This window comes from Mesitornis unicolor, unplaced genomic scaffold (genome assembly GCF_000695765.1).
Source record: "Mesitornis unicolor isolate BGI_N332 unplaced genomic scaffold, ASM69576v1 scaffold18525, whole genome shotgun sequence".
Taxonomy (NCBI): Eukaryota; Metazoa; Chordata; class Aves; order Mesitornithiformes; family Mesitornithidae; genus Mesitornis; species Mesitornis unicolor.
In genome coordinates, this window is record NW_010185011.1 from 1 (window position 1) to 23,685 (window position 23,685).

The following is a 23,685-nucleotide window of genomic DNA, read 5'->3' on the forward strand; positions in this document are numbered from 1 at the left end:
GCCGGCCCAGCCCTAAACCACGACATCACCTCCTCAGCTTCTACATGGATTCTGTCACAAATTAATAATATTTGCTAGACTGGATGAGCCCAGAAATACTGATGTCTTACTTTTTGTATTATGCTTCATTCCACCTGCAATTTTTCTTTGCTTTTTTTTTTAATGAGTTGTTTGACTGAATGCCATTTTGGCTTGTGGCTGTGAAAGCACAGGTGCATTTTCCCTCCAAGGCAACCTCACTGCTCACCCACCCAGCCAGATCCTCCGTACTGGATCAGTGCCATCACACCACAAGTGTTGGCCCAAATCATGCACAAGCATCTAACATCATGAGAAACATGAAAAGGAGCTTTGAAGTGTCTTGTCACAGGCTGAGCTGATGGACAAAGTCTTTGACAAAATATTTCACTTTCTCAGCAAGTGATGGTTCTTGAAACTTCAGATTAGTTTTTCATTAAATTGCAGAGAAGTTCCACATATTACAAGGTGTGATAGCTCCAGTCAAAGAGCTGTATAATACTACTGTTAACATAAAGCATTTTAAATGGTGGTGTTATGAGACACAGGTGTGACTAAGCACTAGTACTACCAATACTAAGATCTAAATCAGGTTTTAAAGGCAGCCAGACTGGAGCGCTCTTGGACTAGCTAACTCCATCTGAGTGTTAAGACGTGTATTTCTGGTCATCTGGTCATTACCTATTTTAACAAAAGATTGCTTTCAGGGTCTAGGTAGAGGATAATGAAATTAAAGGCAATGAAAGGAGATGAGAAAAGGCAGTAAGAGGAAAGGACTGAATACCAAAATGCTGATTGTCAGTCCATGTAAGTGTATCAATAGGAGTCCAATTATTGATCTTTCAGGCCAGTGGGTAAAATCAAGTTAAATTATTCCACCTTGTTGCATGTCCCAGAACTAAATCCAAAGATAATTTTAAGATTTCTTGGACAGATCACAGTTTTTTTGTATTTGTTTTAACACAAGGCACTTACTATAAAGTCTAGGAAATCTTCTCATTCTGTACAAACATGCTTAAAGAAACTCTTTTTCTTCCACAGAAACATGCTCATACTCTTATATGCCCACTGGCTTGTCTGAAAAGCACTTGTAAAAACAACATTCATAAAAACTAGTCAAGTATGGAATATGAAAATTTTGGAAGCAAGTAGCTAAGCAGGTTGTCACTGAGAGCTCCAAGTGGCCCAAGCACCTATGGCTCTTTGGGAGAAAATTCACTGTAGGGACAAGATTGCAGTAATTGGGGTAAGCCTCTTCCTCTCTTGTACAACCAAAGGCAGCCAAATATTTGTACGAATATGCACCGTGTCAGTTATGCAGGGAAATGTAGCACACCCACATTTTGAAAGTGTTAAGTGAGCAAAGTGAAACATGAGCACTCCATGGGAAAGGGGAGGGTTGGAGGGGCATCTTAGTGTGCTCTGCAAGATCTGCAACACCAGAATACTGGAGACAGCTCAGAAAATGAATTGTAGAAGGATCTGGTAAACCTGAGAGCTGCCACTGACAAATGACATCCTTTTAGGACAAAACATCCAGCTCCAAGTCACCAAGTCAAACATTAAGTGATCTGCTTTAAATTGTTTGTAGTAGAAAAGCTGTTAGGAGGAGATGCTGAGCAAGCAGGGAGGGAATATGAGGGAATGGAAGGAGCACACATTTCTGTCAAACACCAAGGCGGAAATAGTTTGTCTCTGTTACAGCAGTCTTGAGTTGAGTGATTAAACCCATGTTAAAAATTGTGATTTGTAAATGGATTGCTCTACAATCCTGCTGCTGCTGCACATAAACAACACGAAGTACCAACATCAGCAGCAATAAATTTGTTTCCCTGGTCTTGTTAATGGAAGATTTTCACTAAAATAACAAAAAATCACCTGTTGGTATATTCAGCCTTCCTTCCCCTATATTACTTAGAAATCTGATGCCACAGTTAAATTTGTTCATGTTTTACAAGATGACATGTAGCATTTGATTCTAACTGGAAGAGATGCACTTCACTACAAATCAAGGAAAAGCTGGTTTCAGAGTGCTTATTTTAGATTTGCAACCACAGGTTCAACTAGAGCAAGCCAAGAGCAGGAGTAGCTTTTAGTCAGGCTTGTAGTAGGTATCTCAACCAGAGCATCCAGCTGAGCATCAAAATCAGGTGGTCATTATTCCCAAATGCAGGTTGCCCTTTGGGATATCTCTCTCCTCTTTTCCATCCAACTCTTAGAGTAAAATGCCACTTTCAGACTTTGTAACAATCCACAAACACAACCACTGACCCGAGTGTCCTAGGAGGAATCACCTTGTCCCTGGCAACCATACCAGATCCCATCAAGACCAGCTTTCCATCTCCTTCCTCAGTTTGGGATCCTAGTGACAGAGAGCATTGAAACCCTCTAACTGCTCTGTACACTCACACAAGGTATTGACTCATTTTCCCAAAAAGAAGTGTATCTATGCAAGTAGATGTCCTTCCTGACCTATTTCTCCTGTCAATTTACTGTCATCATATTTTCAAGCCAGCGCGCAAGGTTGTGGCTGCGTTACTCCCATCTCAGCCGGCAGAGAACACGAAGCAATCTTTAGCAATGAAGCAGCTCAAGTGCCAACATCAACACAGACTTACTTAATTAGTCTGGATAAGCTGTCTGGAGCTATTTAAAGCTCATTTTGGCAAGATCTACAGACAACGGGCACGCTGGCAAGGAGAGGCAATTTAAAAGATGCCCACTCTGCTATCCCTCTTTCACTCAGAAATCCTGCTCCAGGAAAGCCCCTGCATTGCAACCCATCGTCGGCAAAGCCAGCACAGTCCTCAGAGCACCGAGATGAAGGCCAGGAGGGACTTACAGTCCTGGCCTTTGTGCACGCCCTTCCTGTGGCCTGGGGAGAGGTCGGTGCCTCCTCCCATCCCAGTCAGGTCCTCGCAGGAGACACCCCCGGGGCAGGAGCCCCAGTACAGGGGCGATGGGTCACACCTCCTGCACCTTGTGTGGGGCAATCAGGATACTCAGCGTTCCTCAGCAAGAACACCAAAATGAAAAGCAAACTCCTCTCTTCGTCCTTCCTGCAAAGATTAGGAAATGGAGATATAAAATCACCTCTCTCTGATACAGCTCCCCACCTAATTCACACATTTTTGTCAAACCTGAATCTATTTTCCTCCACTTCATGCTTTTAAAAATAGCTCTGAAAATGTGGTTTTTAAGTGTTGTAGAGACGATGACACGGTACAATGCAGGGCACTTTTTTCACTGTTTTGTGGATGACTAAAATAGAAGATCCAAAGTGCTACTCACTATAATTTTAGTCTCCCACACAAAGACTATTTATCTTTCTTTCCCCAAAGTAAATTACAGGCTTTGTTACTAAAATAGTGAATCAATTTGTAAATGTACCAGTCATTGATAACTTTGCAATCTTCTAACCCAGTTACCCTTATTTAGTGCATATATATAAGCTGCCAGTTACTAGGCAGTGTTTATATGTGAATTCATGTATCTTGCAAATCGTTGTTATTTTATATTAGGAATACAAATTTTAGAGTTACAGAAGTCTTTCTTTGGATTCTTGATGCTATAGGCAAATTCTTGGTTTTGGGAAGGTGTGCTCTGTAGAAAAAGAGTAATTTGGCAAAGTTTTGGCAGGTATTATAGTAAAGAGAAGCTATAGTTTTGAAAGATAAATAAAAATTAAAATACAATTATTTTTTTAATTATAAAACATAGAGTTTCTCTTTGCACTAGGATTGGTACTAGATTTAGGAGTCACATAAGAACTTGCAATAAAACAGATAAATTGGAATTAGATATGGTTTGAGCCTGATACAGCAATATCCTCCAAATCCTTACAGGAGAGCCTTCAGCAAATTGATTCTGGTGGATGCTCATAACATTAACAGTGAAACTCTAGGACTTTGTTGATCGCTAAGTGTATCATCATCAGCCTAAGTTACAAAAATTCGTCTCTGAGCAGGTGGATCAAAATCTGAGCGATTTTAGCTATGAAAAAATGTGTGTGCCTTCAACTAACAGTTACAGAGATCCCAATCAAAGTGTAAGAGTATACTCTCCTGTTTTAAATCCCGCAGAATCAGAAAGCTCTTTCTCCCTGAGCTTCACAGTCACAATTATTTGTGAGAGATAGATACACTTGCAACAGCTTCTGATCCATTGATATGTCTAATGTATCAAAGGAGGAACTGAACACAAGGAAAAAGTTAAATTATCTTCTAAGTTTAATTTCAAGGAACTTGATATCTATTAAACAATTTATTTTAACAAAGCCAAAAACAAAGCCAAAGCTTTTGGAAACCAGTTAAGTCATCAGCTTTTATCTATCCCTCGACTCTGACCACAAGAACATGACAGACTTATTTGCTTTGCATCTTGTTTAATTAAGATGCCTTTGGAGGAGCAGTGGCAGTGGCAGCAGGGACCGCCCCTGACACTCACTGAAATCCAATAAGCATCTTCTGTCCTCCCACAGACAGGCTTTATTTGAAAAGCCCTTTCTGGCTGACTAATGTGCCTTGGGTCATGTTTATGGCTAGCATAGATACTTGTAAAGCAGATATGACTCATTACAACATGTGCCACTTGTAATGAAAATCTCATACTCTCCAGGAGAGGAAAAAAGAAGAGGAAACAAGCAACAGCTTTATAAAGGAACAGCTTTCAAGATGTCCTGTTTAGGCAATACCTAATTCCAAGCATTTTATTTTCTTTCAGACATAAAATGATTATTTTTTTGAGGCAGGATTGCATTAGAGAAATGTTATAATAAAATGCAGCAAGTTTCTGATAGTAATACACTGTAAAAATGCTGGGTATTTAAGAGCAACACAGCCCTATTTGCAATGAACTGAAAAACTGAAATGACAGAGTCAGTGCTAAGGTTGCAGCTTTTTCCTTGTTATCTGTGTTGTACAGTAATAGGTGAGGTGAAGAACGAAAAATGTCATTGTTTGAATCGGGAGCTCTCAGAGCTGAGGCTTTCATCAGTAGGTCACCTTCCTGCTCTCAGGTTTTAAATTGTCAGCAATTATTTTAAGTTTTCGTGGAGGAAATTGCTCCAGATAATAATGGAAAAGGAAAACTTTACGTTTGCTAACATTGGATTGTAGAGTTTTGTGAGTTTCTTGTACGCACTTTGGGCATCAGATTTATGTTTTCCCTGTAGAGCCATTAAAATAACAACTGGACAACCTCTTTTTTCACTGGTAGCTGTATACTGGGCTAAATAACATCTTCAGTTAGACATTCAGTTTCTCACCAAGGATCATCCTATTGCCCCCCTTACTGCCTGTGCCAAAATTCCTCATTTCCCCCCTGTGACCGCCCGCTGCCCCTCGCCCTTGGCCACAGCCCCCGTGAGCACAAGCAGAGCCATCTCCACTTCTCCCTGTCACCTTGCTGCAGCAATTGCCATGTTTCCACAGTACCTTTCCAAGCAGAAACGTGTGTGTTTGCCCCTCGTCATGCAGAACTGCAAGCCCAGTGTTCCTGGGATCCCCCCGACTGATGGCCCATGCCCCATGGTGTTGATCTGTGCAGAGCATGGAGGTTTCCAGCTGTTTTACAGATGTTTTCTAAGTGCTGTAAAGCACCTGGAAATGCTATCTAGTTTATCCAAATCCTCTAATCTGTGTAAGACAGACTTTCAACTGGGGAAAGATGACGTTCCTAGGAAAATTCAGACAGGTGCTTTGTCTCCTCATTCATCCGGGCTCCTGCATGAACACCAGTCCCTTTGAAAAACATTTAAACTTCTCATCTACAACTTGACTTGTGAGGTGAGTACGGATGGGTAAGAAATCTGTGCCAGAGCTTATAATCATATAATCAAGCTTTTAACAGGGAAAGGTTGAGTAACGACTGTTGGAGGAGAGGAGCATGGGAGGGAGCAGGGTGTTTCTCATCTCAGGCTGCCACCAGCAGCTCCCTCACCTGCTTAAAACCTCAGCACTGCCAAACTCCCATTTCTTCTCCTTTTATTTCTCCCACTTGTACATACAGATATTTGCAAACATCAGTCTAAGTGAGTCTCCTTTTCTTGTAAATATTCAAGGTCTGATGAATTCTAAATAACGACTTATTCCCCCTGGCCTTTTTAATTGCTGCTGTGTAGTCCCCTCATTCTGTGGCAGGCTGGGGTAGTTTGGAGCTTGGATCTTCTGCTCATCTCTCAGCTGCAGGAGACTGAAGGAGTCACCATTTCTGTGGTGCCCTGAGGCTCTTCAGCAACATCAAAAGTGCAAAGAGCAACTTTACTACTTATGATAGCCTTTTCCACCCATCTTTTGCATTATACATATGAATTCTCTCCAGTTGCAAGGACTTCCATTCACATTCATATTTATATACTACATTTTATATTTTACTTCATTGCAATGTTAATAAGAATTTTCATTGCCTGTTTTTGCCATCATTTCAACAAGTCCAAATCCAAGCCTCAAAGGTGCCATCCTCTTAGCAATGTTCATGAGATGTTTTAACTTTTTTTGTTGCTTTTTAAATAGTTGTTTTTTTAACAAGCGTGGATAGCCTGGGTGCTCATTTGCTACTTTAACTTCTGACAGTCAAATCATGATTTGCTGTCTGCCATCATTACAATGGGTGTGCCATGCTAGTAAATACAGATTTCATTCTTGAAATTGCTCATTTACTAGACTGCTTTCTAGCAGTGTTATTTCTGAAAAGTAAGAATAACAATCCATAGTAACTGTATTTATTTGTTAAAAAAAATCCATGACAGCTTTTTTCTGATAAATCTGGAATTCCCAACAGAGGCTTTTCCTTCTCAGTGGCTTCACTGACCCATAAACGTGACTAAATGCTTGCCTGAACCTTTCCAATGATTCGCTGCACTCCTTACCATCCTCAGCTGCTGTAGAGCCTTGATATGAGCCCCAGAGTCACATATGAGACCCCCGTCACCACCACCAGGTGACTTGTTTCCAGGTGCTGGTTTTGCGCCCGTTCCAGTAGCAGATCATGTTATTGACCAGTACGTAGCTATGATGGCGCAGTATGCCACATCAGATGACACTATAAAAAAATGGGCAATTTCGCTGAACTGGGGTGAGGAGGGAGCAAATAGGGCATTTGGCGAGAAAAGCCAAAGACTGGGCTTAGCTGACAGGAGCTCAGCTTTTCAGGAAACACGGAAAGTATTGCAATGGGTGCCTTGACTTCTTGAGCACTTTCACAGCACCACTGCTCTCTCCTGTGAAGGACCTCTGCAGACAGAAGGAAGCAACCATCTTACTAAAAATCTGGAAACTTAAAGATTGCTGTTCATAAATACTTAGCACCCTGGCTTCTCCTCTTTGGTTACCCACTTTGGATTTTTCATTGTCTAGAAAAGTTATTTTTATTAATGTTTGATTTGCAAGTGATTTATTTAAATTGAACAACAAAGGGAAGGTTTAAGCGAAGCAGCAGAAATTAGAGGATATTGACACTTGCTGACCAAGAGGGGAATAATACCAATCTGTGTTTTGTGACTGGAGACAAAATGTAAACGTTAATTTTTACAACTCTGTTTTAAAGTAAAGTCTCTTCTATCATTAATGATAAAAAGTTAATATTCAATTTAGTGTTTTGCCTTCCATGAGGACCTGTATTTTTTAAAAAAACCTACAAAGAAAGGAGACTATCCAACACATTTCCTTCAAAAAACAGCAGCTATAATTCTTTCAATTTCTATAATCAGCCATCTATAATTACACAGTAAGACCAGTTATAACCAGTTGTTGAGTTAGGTGTATTGAAAATATATTTATCAGAAGCAATTTTTAAGTATTTCAAATTAAATAAGGTATAGAATGAGAGAACTAGGCTGGTTCTACACAATTAACTCTTCTCTAAAAAAAAGCTTTTTTCCCATAAGATGCAGGGGGGGAAAAAGGCAATACACACAAAATTGGAAAAATATCCTTTGCCAATAAGAAGAAAGCAAATGAGACTAGTTTGCCACATATCACAGATGAAATACAAAAAGAAGAAAGTAATTGGAAATGAAAGAAAAAAGACATTCCCAGTGCCACTTGACCACTAACGCCAGCTGCGGTCATGCATTTTGAAGGACATAAAGCCATAATGGGCTACCAGAGAACCTGTCTCATCAGCAGAAACTAGCATAAGGTCTTTTAACCTTTGACAGGGACACATGTACATGGAAAGCAGTGCAAAGTGAATTTCATTGTGTAGCTACATGTCTAGTAAAGAATATCCTTTTCTGCATTATCTCATCCAGTCTCTACTACCTTCAGTGGGAAACTACACCACAAAAAGAACAGAGCAGAGCAAGAGCGTTACAAGGTCAAGTGGGATACTTCGGTTTTCCATATCCATTTCACTGCTAAGAAAACTACATTTAGTGTACCTCTGAGTATGAGTAATTAAGAAAGCATAACAGAAATTGCTCCTGCCTTTGATTTTAAATCTTGGGATTTCTGGAGTCTGAAACATAATACTTAAGTGTTAGTGATTGGCAGGTCTGCATTAAGTCTGTAAGTTCAGAAAACATCAAAAAGCAACTTTTGGCTTTTGGGTTGCAGAAGAGCCACCCATTTCCAGGTTGAGCAGATGCTGATACCACAACACATCAGAGAGGAAGCCAGGCTGGGCTAACAACTGATGTGCAATTTTAGGGCTGTCTTTAATGCTACTTGAGGGTGGAGCAATGCAGTCTGCTGAGCTCAGTCGTTTTGCAACCATTACTTCAGGACAAGGCAAAAGCACTGTTAGCTCATCCTAGCTAAGAAGGACCAATCTTTTGGAGAGTCCCCTACTACAGCTATGAAAATCAAGACAAGCGAACTCCCCATCTGCAAATTTTGCTTCTGTCAGCCAGGGTAGGGTTATCACACACTCCTCCTTTTCCCAGGCAAGTCTTTTTGGTGCCATCCCCCAAAGTTGATTATAAGTGCAGCCTACATTTAGATTTATTTAAATCTTTGCCTGAAGGAGCACCGAGTTTTGTTTTTCAGCAGCAAGACTGAGGCAAAGGAACAGCTTCAGCTTGTCAGGGTGGCCAGGACCAAGGCAGTTACAGCTGCAGATGGTCTTTGGCACGTCTTGATGTGAAGAGAGGATGGCACCATGGTAAGAACAGCCAAGCAAGAACAGTCTATGGGTTCATCCACCTCAGAGAGGGATGAAACTGGAGGCTGAGAGACCAGGATGAAGTAGGGTTGCCATTACCATGGAATTTATTCCTGGCCCAAGCTCCCTGCAAACACACACAACATTACTTTTATCTTTCTTCTCCCTCATAGGACCCAGAAGGTACACCCCTCACTTTGTTCTATTATTTGTTATCAAAATACAGAAGTCCTAATGAAGGTTCAAAGAAAAATATCAGATTTATAAGGGTATTTAGGACCATAAAAATGCAGATGAGCACCTGCACAACCAGATCCCATCTTTGTGGATTTGGTGCACAGCTGCTTCCTACTTTATACATGCTGCAACAGAAAACCTGTTACAAAAAAGACCTTTTCAGCTTTGTACTTCCCTATATTCTTTCATTGTTTTAAATATTATATGGAAAAAATGGAAAAAAGTAGTCACTGCTGCGAGTTTTATTTTATTTTTTATCATTATGCATTCTGCTGAATATACCAAATGCAAAAAATCTTTAAGGTCTTTATGTCCGTTGCTTCGGGTTGTAATATTGAGAGCATGCAGCTGAAGTGTTTTGAGAGGGCATTATTATTTCTTTAATGTGGAGTTCCTGTTGATTTAGATCTTCTAGATAGTGTCCTTGGAGAATGCAGTATTGAAATGAAAACAGATCCATCTCATGAAGTTGTACTTACTACAATTTCAATTAACTTAGCGTGTGGGTAATGGAAAAGAGAGTTAGATTGTAATTACCTTCTTCAACTCTGCCTTGGAAGTATATGTTCAAAGCACCAAAGAAATTGCCAATATCTATACGCTTGCAGAGTAAAATGAAAGGTTAAACCTGATACCAAATTACCCTGCTTACTTTATACTAGATTTAATGAGAAAATAAAGTATTGAATGTATTCTGTCAACACATACCATTGTCTGCATTTTGACTGTGGATCATAGGTCCATTTGGTCCAAGTACTACTCATGTAAATGTATACACTTCTTTAACTTAATAAAAAAGACCCCTAAATCAATTTTTCATCTAAGAGCCAATAGTCCAGGAAAGAGTATTGTGAAAGAAAACACAAAAATGGCTGAAGAACATTTATTATGAGATCCATCACAGTAAACATTACCAAAAAAGTTTTAAAGCTCTTTACTAAAGGAAAGCTGATTTTGACATGCTGGGCTTTTGCCAAGTAACTGCAGATTATCAAGATGTTATAACTCACTTTAAAGGCTTTTCTTGTTTGTTTGCTTATTCTCTTCAAGAGTATCACATAGTCTATTATGTGCGACTTAAATAGCAAGTGGAATCTTGCAGGTGTTTAACATCTTTGACTCAGATTCAGTCACAAACAACTTACATTAACTGGTCTTTGCCACAAATGTATGCTAAGGTTTATAGGAGTCTTAATTGCTAGTAGGATTGGCATTTATTTTTCCAGAAAGACCCTTTATTCACAAAGTTTCTAGTTAGAAGGCTAGATTTGAAAGGGCAAGAGGAATGTGCCCTCTAATTTTAGTGGTGGTGGCGTTCATGTGTTTTTAGAAATCAAAGGCTTCCTGCAAAGTTACCTGATCTGATAGCTCATGGAAACAAAGCTTAAAGCCCTCCAGCAGACTGATTCCGGGGATTAGAGAGTACTGACAGCCCCATCAGGGCAACTGCAATTTGGTTTAGGCAACCCGAGGAAACAGCAGGGGCCTTCTTCCAGAGCCACCCCATTCCCACGGTCTGAATATCTCTATTTCAAACCAGATAGAAAAGTCTTGTGCTCAAGCTCCACAAAGAAATTGTGTCTCAAGATAAATGCAGGCAACCTCTCAATACAACAGCAAACCACTCCAGTTAGCCCTGGCTTTACGGACTAAACAGTAGAAAATCAACTAAATTTACCTCCATGAGCATTGAACTTCAAGGACCTCTACAGGAAACAGCCAAATCATAAACTGCTCGGCCATACTGAAACTTCAGATGCCCAAACTCTGCTTGCATCTCACTGGTTATCCCTACAAACTGATGTATCTCCAGCCACTTCACTGAAGAAGATGAAAGCAGTTGTTATGGGAATTGTTAATATATTTATTTTGGACTGATTTTTCCATTAGCGTGACTGTAGGAGTCAAAAGTGGTGCTTCAGCTACAAGGCAGCCAGCATGCTATTCAAACTGAGAGTAACCAGACAAGGTGTCACAGAGCTTGTTTTGGCTCAACAGAGCAAGGTACACAGGTCTAGGTAGATGATATTTCTTCCCTATAAAAAAAGACAAGCTCAGAGGTGTTGTCCATCCTTCAGATCTGGTGAACATACTTCTTCATAGGCTGAAAAAAAAAAGTCAGAGAAAAACAACCTGGAGCACAAGAGAGCTCATGTCTCTGTAGGTCTATAGGTTAAAAGGCTGTTGAGTTGTGATCTGCACATACCAGAATAAATGGTGTGTATCTGCATACGTATAAGAGGAAAACAGGAAGAACTGTCTTTGCAGAATGTAGCATAAAGCCCATAACTAGAGAAAAAAGCTTCCTAAGTATGAAAGTAATTAATCTCTGAAAAAACTTGTCAAATGGTATGGCAAATTCATCACTACTTGACGGCTTTAAATAGAGTGTATTTTCAGATGTGCTCCATTTCAGCTATAAAATATTAAACTCTACAGGATTCACTTACATACTGTGGAAACTAATTCCCTCCTTGGTGGAAGTTCCCAGATTAAGTTTTGTGGCCTCCTATCAAGCAAACAGCTGGATCAGACCCCTGTAATGCTACCCACGCCTCCACCCCCTCCAAAATTCAAGCAGTGTGTATTTTATAAACCATAAAGGAGGGTAGAGGGATATTACAGGTATTTATCTTGAAGGAAAACTTAAACATCCTCTCAGACAACAGATGGCTCCAAAACCCAAATATATTTTCTTCTTAATTCTTAAGAGAAGTGCACTTAATTTCTTTTTGGTTTTAAGCAAATTATTATTCTTATTTGTTTCAGAAAAGAATGAAGAAAATTGCATCTAATTAATAATTAATTGAACAAAACTCACTGTTACTGAACCAATGTGCACCGGTACATTTTTAGCAAGGATACATACAAGTCCTTACTATAGCCAGCAAATAAATTCCTTTTCCTTTGACATGTTCCTGGGCAACTGGGACTGGACCTGGACAGGGAAGGTTTTTCCGCAAGGCTTCTTGAGACTCCAAAGCCAGTTGACACATTTTATTGGGCTGAAATTCTTCGACTTTAGCTAGCAGAGCAGCTGCCAGGAAAATCAACTCAAACATGGGTCATTGGATGTGAGGCTTCCCCAGCTCACATGAGTGTCCTGCCCAAAAAAGCTGTGCTCTAGATCACGCTAGAAGGTAGCTTTGACAAGATGTCTGGCAGATGAATTCCCACCTTCACAGCTATCTCAAGGGACTATTAACATAAAATAATCTTTGGTAATGAAAAGCATACAGTGCTACAGCGGGACCGGAGCACACAGAGCAGCAAGTAAGGAATCCCATATGCAACAAATAAAACATTATGTATAAAACACCCACGGTGCTCTTTGCCAGGACTATAGTTACGATGTGCTCACTCCCACCACTAACCATGTTGTGGCATTTGCTCAGCACCGGCCCAGAGGGCGAAGCGCTGTCTCCAGAATCGGTGATATTCCTGACTGCGTCTCCTTTGTTGTCTTGAACCTTGCCATTTAAATTTCAATTCAGCCAGGCAATGCTTTGTTTGAGAGTTGATGGGAACACAGGGAAATGCAGCACGATTTACATGTATTAAACTTGTAGGTCTGAAGCGATGCCCTAAAATTAGAGACTCTTGTCAACGATAATCACCATAACCATTCCTTTCCCATCGCATATTCACAAGATTATTTCTATGACAATACTCTTAGGAGGGTTGATATGAAAATGTGGAAATCTAATCTCATTAGAGAAGATTTGAAGGTAGCTAAGGACACAAACTTTTGCAATTACATCTTTGAAAAGGCGTATGCTGCTACTATTAATACGAGTTCATGCCAATTTAAATAAAATGCATGGGATATTAATTTACATCTACTTAAAGCCAGAATATAATATTGCCCTAGTTTTGCTGAGGTAGAATAAATTTTCTGTTCAGGAAAGCTGCATTTCTGAGAGGACTACAGCACTTGATTTCTTGGGGATAAAGTTGGTAAGACACTTTGTTTTAGTTTTCAGCTGGCTCTGATTTGTAGGCGGCCACAGTGATCAATGTCTTCAGCAGTTTTGAGACTGTCAGGTACAAAAGCCGGGTGGAGCAAAAACCAGGGCAGCTGACCCAAAGCTGGCCAACAAAATTATTCCATACCATAAACGTCACGCTCACTATAAATTGGAGAGTTTGTTGGGGATTGCCCTCTTTCCTCAATGGCTGCCGACTCAGGAGGGTCTTGCCCGCTGTTCTACTTCCACTGCCCACTCCTACAGGTTGCAACCACTATATTTGCTAACTCTGTGTACTTTATTAATATTGCTATTAATATTGGGTTTATTATTGTTATTTTATTAAATTTGTTTCTATTTCAGCCCATGGGTCTTCTTTCCTTTTCCTGATTCCCCTCCCTAGGTGGGGAGGAGTCATTGGGTGACAGAGCAACTGCCTAAACAATGACAAAAGCACATGGGAAGACATTGCTTTAAAAGCGTTTATTTTTTAAGGGATGACATTTTTTGCTTTCTAAAAACACTAACAACTAACAATCTGAAAATGAAAACAACCCCTTCCCTATTACTGACACAAAGTTGCAATTCAAGTAAGCTCACAAGTCTTGAGCACAGCAAGAACAGGTTTTATTTACAGACCCACAGCTGAGAACCAAAACATCTTTCAATAAACCAACTGGCTCCCAAGTTCCAACAAGATCATTCTCACAGTGATGAGGCCACCTCTAGCAACAAGCAGCTTCTCCTTCCAGCCAGAGGAGACACTTCCACTCCTGCATGGCAAACAACTGTCATATCAACCACATGCTGCAGCAAGCCACAGTGCACTCCTAAGTACAACGCTGCCCTAAACTCCTCAAAAGCACTCCACTCATTTCTGCTTCTGGCAGCATTGTACACTTCTAGCTGTGGCAGCACAGCAATGGCAATTATCTGTACAAATCCTTTTGCTTCCTGCTCCCCATATCCCAACTGTATTGGATATTAGGAAAAATTTCTTTACTGAGGGAGTGGTCAAGCACTGGAACAGGCTGCCCAGGGGGGTGGGGGAGTCACCATCCCTGGAGGTGTAGATGTGGCACTTTGGGGCATGGTTTAGTGGGCATGGTGGTGTTGGGTTGACGGTTGGACTTGATGATCTCAGAGCTCTTTTCCAACCTAATGATTCTGTGATTCTTTCCCTGAGGATGAAGAGACAGCATGAGGCCCTGAAGATATTCTGAGATCCAGCACAAAAACTCACAAACTAAGGGCATTTTAGCTACACATTGCTAGTTAGGTTAGCAGTTCTGTCTCATGGAGAGATTCTCTTGTTTGCAAAATGTTTGTTAGTAAACCCAATTATCTGCATCCATCTAAAGCATACTTTTAAGGATGTTTTTCAATAAAAGATGCCTTAGCTGACATACAAATCTCACTGAATTGAAAAGAAAAAGCTTATCCTATCTACCAAGAGATAAGCAAGGAAAGCAAAGCTTGTTGGAAAAATAAATCAGGACAGTGAATATAGACAAAAGAAATGGAGGTAATTGGAAGCAGTCATTTTCATGAACTCTGGCTGTATGCTTTTTCATTACACAAAAACTAGAAGATGCATTTTAAATGCAGTATGTCAGCTACTATAGGGCTAACAGCTATTTAAGCATTTACATTTCGTATGTGCATCATCCAATTGAAGAGTGAATGTCTCAGAAAATCACCATGTGGCAGTCTCAAAAGTATAATTACTTTGCTTTCCTCAATTTGTCCTCCTTTCTTTTTTCTTTTTAGACAGCAAGAAATAGAATAACTATGGGAAGAAAATAAGAGTGCTGTGAAATTTAATAATAAAACAGCAGAAGGAAATTCGCTAACTTTGTAAGCAATACACTGTTTAAAACAACGACATTTCAACAGTAAGCTTTCAAGTTTCATTTTGTTCTCTCAGGCCAGACACGAAAATTCCACAAATATCAAAGAATATCAAAATAAGACATTTTAAAGATGAGCAAAACTGGCTCTTCTAAAACTTAAAATTACGATATATATAACGAATTACATACAAGGATACTTTAGCTAAGCCAGTTACTAAAAGCAGCAATCAGCCAAGACAGAACTGGAGGTTTTCTAATCTCAGAAATAGTCTTGCTAAGCCCCTGACGTGCTGACTGCAAGCAGCACTGCATGAAGCAGTTGGTCACCTCAGCAAGATGGCACAAGACTGCCACCGTGTGGAAGCATAAATCAGACCTGCACGAGCAGGACAAAAGTCAACTGTGGCTCCAGAGACTACGGAATACTTTTCCTATGGTATTTTTAACAGAAGCAATCCACCTAATTCATCTACTCACAAGAAAAGTAACAGAAAAAAGAACAGTTCAGCATGCACGTATTGCTTATAGCGTGAAAACTGTGCTAATTTTGAACATGAACATGTGTTGTAAAAAAACTTAAAAGGAATGAAACACAGAATGCTCACAGAAAACAGAAAATATAGTTCACTTTAGAGATGATTATCAAACAAACTTCCTATCTTCCCAAATAACCAACTATCTTTAACTAAATGAAAAAAACCCAATCTGTTCAATTATTTGTCTTTTTTCCCACCTCAAAACAATTCAGTCGTGCCATGGCTGTTCAGCTCTTATTTTTATTATAGTCAGTTACTGAAAAACTGTTGTCTTCTTTCTGTCTGAAAAAAAAACTGAACCCGAGCCTTTATTTTTAAACAGCAATTACAAAAATGTTAGCTACACTATTTTTGTTTTCATCTTAGACATTTAAACAAATGAGCATGATTTTTTCTTTCAAAATGGATAGCTGATTAATAAAATTTACAATAAATTACGTGTTCTAATGCTGTTGTAAGTTATTTCATTGCCAGATGACACCTGCTGAGGAATTAATGTGAAGTAAGCACTTTTGGGTGTACTGAAATAAAAATACTTTGGCAACATAAACCAGGATAAACACAGTCCTTTCTCCATGCCTTTAAGACAAATAGCCAATAAATTATGGACAACTACAGTGGAAATATTGCAGAAGCAAAATACTAAAACTGATTTTCAATAATATACTTGCTCCAAGATTATGAAGTATGTTTAACTAATTCTTGTATCTCAACTTAAACAATACTATTGCTACTGATATTTGTGAAATTTCTAAGGGATGTTGGAGACCTTTCCTCATGACTAATTATAATTACAAACATCTTGATTTCTCAGACTGAATCAGGCTAACATGGAATATAACTTGCAAAATCCCTGTGGTTCATCAGCAAAAGTGAAAACATAGCTTTAGTCAAAAAATAACTTTTCCTTTCATGTTTTAGTAATTCACAGACTTTCCTCATTAATTTAAACTTGTATCAACTCAGCCAGCTTTTAAATTAGAAAAATAAGTTGGAAATAATTGTACTATTAAAATACATAAATATACTGATAAATCCTATGAGAAAATATTATGCCATTTCATAATATTGGTTAAAAAAACTCCAGTAGTTCACAGACATCCCTCTACATGTAATTTTTCTAATGTCCTGTGATGTGGAGCTCATTATAAGGTATTGTGCCCTAAATGTTCAGGGACTTTTGGCATTCACTTTTCTTTATGAAAAAAATGTGTTTATATAATTAAACATGGCTGCTACCTCTGTTAAGAACAGCAGGAAGCATAAACACTGTTCCTTAATAGTGTTGATAATCGAAGGCATTCAGATTCCAGTATCAATGGACACACTGGACAAAACGAGACACTTGTGGACTCTGTGAGCACAGGAATTTTTGTCAAGTGAGGAAACAACTGCTCCCCTACTTAAATCCAGAACCCCCCCCACCCCTGCAGATCTAGAAGATAATTCAAAATTGCAGTCAGAGCCCCAACCCTTCCCAAGTTACCATTTCAACCTCAGAACTAAAAATCAAGGACACAAATGAAGCTGCACTAAAATGCACATAAGCTCTTTACCTTGTTTATGTTTATACTGGCATAATATACAAAACCAAAATTGAAGCAGAAGGCATGCAAGACTTCAACCCCCAAAATCTGTCACACTAAAATCACAACACGGCACAACATCCTGGACTCTGCCAGAACCATGCTGGGTTCTTGAAAAGCAACTCATTTTAGGTTTCTCTTCTCCTTCAACTGATACAGAAGCAAACAGGGAGTAATCGAAAATGGCTTTCCCTCTTGTACACACATTGTCAACAAATTACCATGCTGGCAACAGGCCAAGAAGCAAACAGTGACCTAGCAAATGTCTTAAATTCAATACAAATAAACCTACTCATTGAAGAGTGGCTTTGAGGTTTCCCTAAAAGAGGGTACAAAAACATTGGGCAGGAGAGTCTGAGTTAACCACACTCTTCATAGTGTTGGTAAAGGGAAGGGATCAGAGCCAAGACATCTGCATACTGTAAAAGAAAAAAGAATATGAGTACTGATGTGAGTAATAACTCCACAGTACTGACCTTTTGAGAAACAATTCCATTTCAGACTGACTGCACTGGCAATAATACGATATATTTGCATAGACTTGGCTCCAGTATTTTCGTAACAAAACAAGAAAGAACTTAAAGATGCTACAGATATGCAGTTTTGGATTCCCCTCTGCCACATAATTTACTTATGTTTATAAAACTGCTTAATAGTTCAGTGATCAAGTATTTTTTAGTCTGATTAAAGTCATTTACTGACAGGAACCATTACCGCCTTCTTTTATTCTGATGATAACACACTAGATGCTTTAAAAATATATATATATACACACACATTGTATTTTACCTTTGTAAAACAAAATATGTACTCCCTAGTTCTATCATATTTGTATATGTAAGAAAAACATTTAAAAGAACAATTCAGTAACACTATTAGGATTTCTTTAAGATTACAGGTCAAAGATCTTGGAAACATTCAGTTCAACTTGGGAGTGCACTCATATCCTACTTCAATACAAACCTGTGAACACAGAACCTGAGGACATAAAAGCCTTATTGTTTACAAGGGAATTCATTAGACTGCATTCCACTGTGTAACAACACATTTCAGTCTGACATACAGAAATTACTCCCTTTCTAATTGGTCACATTATAAATTGCAATTTATCTTCTGTTGTACAATAACATTTATTCCCCCAAAGAAGGTACATGCACATAGTCTTCACCATATTTTCTCAACTTTGATTTGAAATACAGTTTTCAAAATGCTCTGATGGTTTAAGAGCCTACATTCTGTTTGCAAAACTTATGTAAGCATTTATTGACAAAAAAAAAAAAACAAACATGAAAACTCAGTGGGACGTAGGCGGCTTTGAAAATGTTATACTTTAGCTTTGGTTCATACCTTGACCACTAGCAAACCTGGATGGAAGTCGCCTGATCCAAGGAGTACACCCAGGGATAACAAAAAACACTTAAACACTTTGTTTAAAAGAGAAATCTCTGAAACATAAACTGCCATGCCTTCAAGGGCACATTATATAATATTACATTATAATGAAAAATGATTGTAAACATCTCCCTTATTTCACATTAGTTACAGAAAGGTGTTCTCAAATTTCCCCTCATATTGAATTTATTAATTCCACGAGCTCATAAATTCAATACATGGAATACCTTCACAGTACAACAAATCAGATCTCGCATTCAGTTCCAAGAAGTAAGCAAACAGCTTACTTCCCCAATTCCAACTGGCGAAAAAAGTCCTTACATAATGCAAAACATATTGCTTTATTTCAGAGTCCACAGTTCTGAAACAGAACTGGATTTTTCCAAGGGTATGAAAGTATATAAAAAAAAATAAATTCACCACATAAACCTCTGGATTTCATCACTATTCGGCCATTGGAATGTTCTGTTTAGAAAAAGATAAAAAGTCACTGCATTCACAACAATATAAAAAGCCAGCTCTAGAAGTTGTTTAGATAGAGATGGAAACGGAATATTGAGCCTATATATTAGGAATGGCAAAATAAAATAACGGAATTCTAGCAATTTTTGAGGAACTGTGACTGCTAATAAACATGCAAAATACATTAAGATCCAGAATATCGATTTTGATTTTAGCGTATCAGCAAAAATCCAGCCAGCAAATATATAGACTGGAACTAATACATATTTTACAAGCTCATGTCTTTGGAAGACTTTTCTCCAGACGTAGAACGTGTAATGTCTGTTATCTGCTAGTAAATACTTGTGAACGTAGGTAAATTTCCAGACCAGGAGTAAAGAGATGATGGTGACTAAGCTGTACAGCACAGGGTGCTTTCGTAATGACAGAAGGAATTTCCTGATTTTAGTAGGCGTCAATAAATGAGGGAATGAAAAAAAGACAGTAAAGGACAGAAAATAGAACAGCTGAGGAAAGTGCAAACAGGCTTCGTGGCTACTTCTGTCACCAACAACTATCCCCCCATTGATGAAGACAAAAACAAAGAACACGGTTACTAATATGATGTATGGCCAAGTTAAAGCAGTGAGCGTAACTAAGTTTTTAGGCGATATGAGATATTCAGTAAGAAACTGCAATATTCTGGTCAAATCCGAAAATGATCCTTTCCTGGAAGAAATCTTTTCATCTTTCTTTTTCTGTAATTCTGTCTTCCAGGCTTCATTTAGCTTCTCTGCAACAACACTTCCAGCACAGAAAACTGTCCACACAATGTTCGTCTGACGAAACATGAAGCCACAAAATCCAAGGAGAGCTGAAGTTTTATGGTTACCATAAAGGCACATTAAATAAGCAAAGAGAGTAAAAAATACTGATCCTGGGTCTGTATAATAAAGGAATGTAAAAAAATAAAGGGTGGGAAACATTGCAAGAGTTAACGTAGACAAGATTCTCTGGAAACGAGACACAGCCTAGAGAAGAAGCAGAGAAATGTGGTTAGCAATGTCCAATAAAAATAAAACAAAACAAATAAAGACTATAATTCTTGAGAACTCCATTAACACAAAACAACATCTCTTACACTCTTTGGTTCCATTACTGCACAAGCATGCATGCTGTATTTTTGTTAACCTCCTGCTACGTTAATACAGACTGTTGGACTATACAATGTTAAAAGACAAATGAAAGTACGGAACATTATTGCAGGTGAGTTAAAAAATGGCAACAAAAATACACCAACTTCTTTCATATGTCAGGTGTTCACGTATTTGTGGCATGACAATAATTGTGGGAGTATAACTGCTCCCACACCTAGGATAAAAGAGTTGCACTAATGGGCAAAAGAGAAGAAAAAAAGTTCCAAGTTTCTAATCTTTGGTGAACTTTTGTTGTTTATCTGTATTATAATTAATGAGTTAGAAAAGAAACTTTAAGAAAGGTAGGAGACTATGCAGTTAAAAACTCCTCCCAATTATCACAGAATCACACAGAATCACAGAATCGCTTGGTTGGAAAAGACTTCTGAGATCATCACGTCCAACCGCTCCTGTCTACCCCCTAAACCTTAAGTACCTCGTCTACCCGCTCTTTAAATACATCCAGGGATGGTGACTCCACCACCTCCCTGGACAGCCTGTTCCAGCCTCTGACAACCCTCTCAGTAAAGAACTTCCTCCTTATCTCTAACCTGAACCTCCCTTGGCACAGCTTGGTGCCGTTTCCCCTTGTTCTATCTTCCATCACCTGGGAGAAGAGACCAGCACCCACCTCTCTACAACCTCCCTTTAGGTAGTTGTAGGTGGTGAGGAGGTCTCCCCTCAGCCTTCTCTTCTCCAGGCTAAACAACCCCAGTTCCCTCAGCCGCTCCTCATAAGGCTTGTTCTCCAGAGCCCTCACCATCCTTGTGGCTCTTCTCTGAACACGCTCCAGAATCTCAACATCCTTCTTATAGTGAGGGGCCCAGAACTGAACACAGTACTCGAGGTGCGGCCTCACCAGTGCCAAGTACAGGGGGATAATCACCTCCTTGGACCTGCTGGTCACACTGTTTATCCCACTCACTACAAAACACAATGCAATTCACAACATTAAAAAATGCTGCATGATGCTTCTGAACAACGTAGCATGGGGTGAAACAGCCAGTCACCACTTCGGAGAAAAGAGGAGTAAGTGGTGAGTTCAAGGAAGTGCCAACAATACAACTTCCTTTTTCCAACACTTAGACTTCTGTCATGAAACCTCTTGTTTTCTTACATTTCTATTTCCACCTCCAAGCATAAAATTAAAAGTGTTTCAAAAGTTGAAACAAATTATTGAATTTGACCCAACTCTCTATAGTCTTATCATGAGCTTAAACATGAAGACTCTCCTGTAAGAAGGCACATCAGAACAAATTTTCTTTATAGTAAAGGAACCTTTCAGTTATCAGGGAATGGGAAAAAGTGTTCTTATCATTAAAAGTGAAACTAAAGAACTTCACTAAGCTGAAAGATTTTGAATAGGTCATTAATCATTGGAACAATGCTCCACCACTTTAAACACACAATACTCAATATTCTTGTATCCAAGTTGAACTGTTATGGTCTGGATGGGTGGACAACCAGAGAGGCAAAAACTGGCTGGATGGTTAACTGGTCACACTCCATCCAAATGCGAGTCTAACAACCGGAGTATCACAGAGATCTACACTGTCCTGTTTAACATCTTTAACAATGACTTGAAGGCAGCAAGAACACACTTTCATCAAGTCTGCACTAAACTGGGGGGACCGGGCAATGTGCTAAAAAGCAGAGTTGCCATCCAGAGTGATCTAGACAGGCTAGAGGAATGGGGCAACAGAAATATTTTAAACTCAGCACGGATAATTGCAAATACCTGCAAATACCTGCAAATCCCCACTATGACACAGGCTGGGCACAGAGCAGCTGAGCTGCTGCACTGTGGAAAGGGACCTGGGGTCTTAGCAGACAGCAACGTGAACATGAGCCAGTAGCATGCCCTGGCACTAAGAAGCAGCAACTGCCTCCAGGGCTGCATTAACAAGGGATAGCAGCAGACCAAGGGAAATCATTATCCTTCTTTATCTGTTAGGCTGCACATAAAATACCACGTCCAATTTTGTGTCTTGTGATACAAAAAGGCACTAGTAAACTGGTGTAATGGCAGAGGGCCACCAAGACAGTTGAGGTGCAACTGCCCTGAGTACAGTCTGAGATGCCTGGCCTCGTTCAGCCTGGAAAATAGATGGCTTGAGGGGACCAAATAGCAGCCTACCAATACCTGTGAGGATGTCAACAGGTAAAGGAAGCCAGGCTCCTCAAAGTGATACACGGTGGAAGGAAGAAAGACAACAGTCATAAACTGAAATGAGAGGTTCAGACTGGATGTATGAAAACCCTTCTTCTCTGTAAGGCATGGAGCGGGTTGCCCAGAGAGGTTGTGAAGTCACTCTCCATCCTTGGAGAGTTTTCCAGGCCCCAGCCCTGAGCAATGTCTTCTGACCTCAGCGCTGGCCTGCTCTGAGCTGGAGGCTAAACCTCCTAAGGTCTCTTCCAATCTGAATCATCCTCCAATTCTGTCCAACTTGAATTATTCTCTGGTTCTAAATATCAACATCAAACCTGGTATGTTTCCAAAGAATACATTTTAGTTTAAAAGAAGCTCACAGGGCTTCACTCAGAATTCACTGGCTGAAATTTTATGGAGGATTGAGGACAGCTCACAGAAGTAGTGAACACACTCCACGCCATCAAAATTGCTTGTATGAGCACAAAAAAATTATTCTTTGACCATACCTTATTCTTCTGATGGATTTTGAGCAGAAGTAAATACAGTAAATAGAAGTTCCCAGCACTGAAAAGGAGGTTGATAAACCTCAGCATTCCCGTGGAGCACACCACACTGCCTGTCCACCCGAAGAGCCACGCCATGGGCTTCACTGCTCCCACCGAGACCAGGTACAAGCCCGGAAGTGTAGTGATCATGGGGTCCCACTGGGAAGTGGAGAGAAACAGGGTTATGGAGCTGCTACCACACAAAAAAGGGACCAGAGACATGCAATGGGTTATGACAGACCATTCCCACACACACACCCCGTTGTGCTAGCTTGGATGTTTAGCGAATTTCTGGCACTATTAGACTGAAATTTTTGAAACACATTGTATCCTGCCCGGCACGCTACTGCACCCCCACATAACGGTAAGCAGACACCAGCGTTTTGGACAGCAATGACCACAAATTAATTCCCTTTCCAAAGTGCCCGCGGTATGCTGATAGAAATCATCATCCTTAGTGGAGATGGCGGGAGCACCTGAAGGAAGCGGCCGTGGCAGTAGGCCTGCGCCTGCGGGACGTGGAAGGCCTCGTCCATGTACGGCCCGCGCTGCTGGCGGTTGACCGCCGCGAAGAGCAGGCAGGACAGCAGGAAGGCGCCGCTCATGGCGGCGGAGAAGCAGTAGGCCTCCGCCCGCTCCATGCTGCCGCTGCCTCCGCC

General features: G+C 39.9%; 1 protein-coding gene across 2 annotated transcripts; it reads right to left on the reverse strand.

The window, feature by feature from the left end:
- Positions 1 to 19,037: 19,037 nt before the first annotated feature.
- On the reverse strand, positions 19,038 to 23,669 carry LOC104533790 (putative Dol-P-Glc:Glc(2)Man(9)GlcNAc(2)-PP-Dol alpha-1,2-glucosyltransferase). Of its 2 annotated transcripts, none has more exons than XM_010184688.1 (3): positions 23,503 to 23,669; positions 22,988 to 23,185; positions 19,038 to 20,164 (listed from the first exon to the last, which is right to left on the reverse strand). In XM_010184688.1, the coding sequence occupies exons 1-3, from the start codon at positions 23,665 to 23,667 to the stop codon at positions 19,109 to 19,111; spliced, it is 1,419 nt and encodes a 472-aa protein (XP_010182990.1). In that variant the 5' UTR covers positions 23,668 to 23,669; the 3' UTR covers positions 19,038 to 19,108. The 2 variants fall into 2 exon arrangements, with proteins under 2 accessions (XP_010182990.1, XP_010182989.1); XM_010184687.1 differs by having other exon boundaries at positions 22,988 to 23,199; positions 23,511 to 23,667.
- Positions 23,670 to 23,685: the final 16 nt, after the last annotated feature.

What these genes read in the sequence shown, in the direction of transcription:
- LOC104533790 (XM_010184687.1), bottom strand. Translation starts at nt 23,667, where the DNA reads ATGGAGCGGGCGGAGGCCTACTGCTTCTCCGCCGCCATGAGCGGCGCC. An exon ending in GGCCTACTGCCACGGCCGCT is followed by an intron (nt 23,200 to 23,510) that starts TCCTTCAGGTGC and finishes TAACCCTGTTTC; the next exon opens with TCTCCACTTCCCAGTGGGAC. An exon ending in AAATCCATCAGAAGAATAAG is followed by an intron (nt 20,165 to 22,987) that starts GTATGGTCAAAG and finishes CTTCTTCTCTAG; the next exon opens with GCTGTGTCTCGTTTCCAGAG.